The 3,228-nt window shown below is 40.0% G+C and overlaps 1 protein-coding gene across 2 annotated transcripts in view; it reads left to right on the forward strand.

The window, feature by feature from the left end:
• LOC101853175 (carboxy-terminal kinesin 2) overlaps positions 1-3,228 on the forward strand; it is a 23,584-nt gene that overhangs the window by 896 nt on the left and 19,460 nt on the right. Inside the window, exons 2-3 of one of the 2 annotated variants that reach the window (XM_005102069.3) lie at positions 1,985-2,080; positions 2,589-2,859. In XM_005102069.3, coding sequence (XP_005102126.1) covers positions 1,985-2,080; positions 2,589-2,859 — 367 coding nt within the window. The remainder of the gene's footprint in view (positions 1-1,984; positions 2,081-2,588; positions 2,860-3,228) is intronic. The other variant, XM_005102070.3, reaches the window with a different exon arrangement.

Consider the following 3,228-nt stretch of genomic DNA (forward strand, 5'->3'; position numbering starts at 1 on the left):
TTAGGGTGAACGCAAAATTTGGTGAACGCGCACCGGGTGAGAATAGCCACAAGACTCGCCTGCACTATTCTCACTCCGGGTGAGAAAGAGGTGGCCAATCTAGATCTAGATTAGGCCTACACTTGTACTACTTGTACGTGACATTAATTTGACCGAGACGAGAGGACTTCCGTAACGAGCGACCACTAAACAGAGTAGAGAAGTAGAATAGAGGGACTAGATTCTAGGTAGGGTTAGGGTTAGATCTAGAAATCTAGATTTTTCTAATCTAAATCTAGATCTAGATCTAGCTAGGATTAGGTCTCTTATGTCTTGTATTCTTTTGGGGTGGTCGCTCGTTACGGAAGTCCGGTGTAACATTGAAGAATAGGCCTATATCGGGCCGGCTGATTGATCACTGGGACTACTTAATATAATGCCTCTCAACCTAAGGAATTCAATTCATAATTTTCCCCTGTTTTTAATCTCCCTCGGTTAGATGAATCTCCGACCGGTAGATCTAGATCTAGTCTAATCTAATCTTGATTCTAATCATTGAAAGTTTGTCCAGGCCAGGGGGAGTCCCCCCTGAACCCCCCCACCAACTCCCCTCCCCCACTCTAACATCTAGTCTAACTCTTGCGCAATAGATATGAGTGGTCGTAGTTGTTGCACTTTCAAATACTTTGATGTCATTGGTTTGCTGCTATTGCTATTGCATGGACCATGCACCCTTTCACTTCATTTTCACTTCAGAACAGTCAGTCCTGACGTTTTAAAAATACCACTTTACTTACATTACTTCACATGACGACTCCTTCCATTTCAGCTCCCCAATGTCAACCTGTTTGTAGAGAGATGTGGCCAAAAACTTATTTTATTATTTTGTCTTTTAGCCTCTTTTTTTCTCGTTAACCTTCATCGTGGACTTGCTGTCGGTAGGCCTTGTTGTCAATAGTAGGGCCTAGATCTAGATCTAGAGATGTATGTATGTATTCTTTTTTTTTTTTCCTTTTTTTTTTTTTTGTAAGTGTTTACAGGCTCAGGGGTTCAAGCTGCAGGCCTGACGATGTCTTGGGAAAGGCTCTTTACATGATCATGAATTTTCCTCCTTTCGCCCAGGTGGAAAATGGGTTGGGGCTAACTTGCAAACTGTACCCAGCCATAGACAGTACAGTCTTGTCAGTACTCAGTATGTTGTTAGCGCCTTCTATCAGTTTGCATTGTATGCTTCCCATTCCCAGGAAGAGAGTAGAGAGGAGATATTGTTTCAGTATGCTGTCAGGTCTATTGGGGTGATAAATAGATTTTAAGTGCATGATAAAAGAGTTTGCTGTTGCGAGGGAATTTGTGTATAATTATAAGATGCTTGTAAAAGGCCTCCTTTATAAAAATATATACATATAATTTTTAATTTGTGTCATGGCATGGAGGAATCAGGTGCTCGTTAATTTTTGGGCATTTATAATAAAGTTGATACCATCTTAGAGCTTCTTCATTTGCTTGCTTTTGATGAAAAAGACACCAATCCATCTTGAGAATAAAAAAGAAGAGATAATTTTTGTGATTTTAGGAGATGGAGGGCGGAGGGTCGCTTGGTGCCAAAGGAAAAATTATTTTAGCATGGCCTCTCCAAGTATGGTTGACTGTCGAAGCTTGAGAGTCCTTGGAAACTGCAAATTTATATTTTTTAAATCATGATCTATATTTTCAGTAAAAGCCAGGCTGAAATTTGTTTTTAAATGTACATGAAAGTGTTGAGCCAAAAAATTTAATTCATTGGGATTGAACCCGCAGGCGAAAGAATGTTGGGTTTCTTCAATTTCATAATTTTGATCTTGAGTGCCTGATGAAGATATCACCATGATGCCACTCATATTTCGAACGTAGGTAATGAGTACTTACTATGTCGACATCATCATTTGATCTTTAGAATTGGTTTGTGTAAAATAAAACTGTTCTAAAGAATTATAATTAAGTAATGAGTACTCTTTTTTTTTTCTAGCGGAAGCCTTTAGCTACTCGGAGCAACTTAAGCCGCCTTCCACTTCCTGGGAGTCGCCAGAAGAGAGCAAGAAGTCCTGAAGATGAGGTGGTGAATGTAATGTTTATTTTTTTATTTTTTTGGGGCTGCGTACTGGGAATGCTATTATGATCTTTCTCTCATATGTCTTGCTGTCTTCCCTGGCTAGCTTTTCTCCTCATACTCAACTCTCTCTGTCTCACCTGTTCTACTGCACAAACCTAAATATATATATCAGCTATGCTTCTCCCTCTGAATCCTAACATTGACAATACATTTTATGAAACAGTACAGCAACTGTCCCGGAACCGTGGCATTAAACAGAGGGGCGAGAGCCCAGCTGTTGAAGGATCTCTAACATCTACAGCAACAACTTTTAGTAGTCTCACTTTTAATTTGTGTGGTTGTACCTACACTGACCATTTGGAATTTTTTTAAAAGCCCATTTCTTTGTGCTTTGTTTATGATTTACAATTATTAACTCCCAGGAACAGGGAGAAAATAATAAAATTATACTTTCCACTAACTGACCACTTTGCTCCTGGCACGTTAGCAATTATTATTTCATGCCACCTTTCGTCTTCAGGTCCCTTCAGGAGGAAAAAAATCTCGACTTGAGGTGCCACCGCCAAATCAGACAACAAAACCTGCCAGATCCTTGTCATCATCAACTCTCACAGCAGCAAGGAATTCAGCTGCAGCTAGGTCCAAACTGAAAAGAACTGAGTCTAGCTCTTCTGTCAACAAAAGATCAACTGCTCCTGTGACGAGCAAAAACCTACGCACAACTGAAGTGCAGAAAAGTTTTAATTTTAGGGCCCCTGCCAAACCTCAGACGTCTATGACTGTCCGCCCCCGTAAGCATCTTTAATGTAGAGATCTTCTCTTTATGTGTGTCTTGTTAAAAGTTCTCTTCTTTGCTAAAATTCAGTTTGTCTTAAACCACTTCAGTCCTCTCTCTCTCTCTCTCTCTCTCTCTCTCTCTCTCTCTCTCTCTCCCTCTATCTACCTGTCTCTGTCATTCTTAGTTACCCCCTTATATTTCCATAATATTATGCTAGCACCCTCAAATCGTCATCATATTACTCTTATATTACCCTAATACCACCCCCTCCCCACCTTACCATCCAATTATCCTCGCTTTAACCTCATGTGACTGACATATTGTCTTCATTTCGCCATGCACTGTGTTACGAGTATTCAAAATTAAGTTTGTTCCCATTTGT

This window comes from Aplysia californica, unplaced genomic scaffold, assembly GCF_000002075.1.
Source record: "Aplysia californica isolate F4 #8 unplaced genomic scaffold, AplCal3.0 scaffold00311, whole genome shotgun sequence".
Classification (NCBI taxonomy): Eukaryota; Metazoa; Mollusca; class Gastropoda; order Aplysiida; family Aplysiidae; genus Aplysia; species Aplysia californica.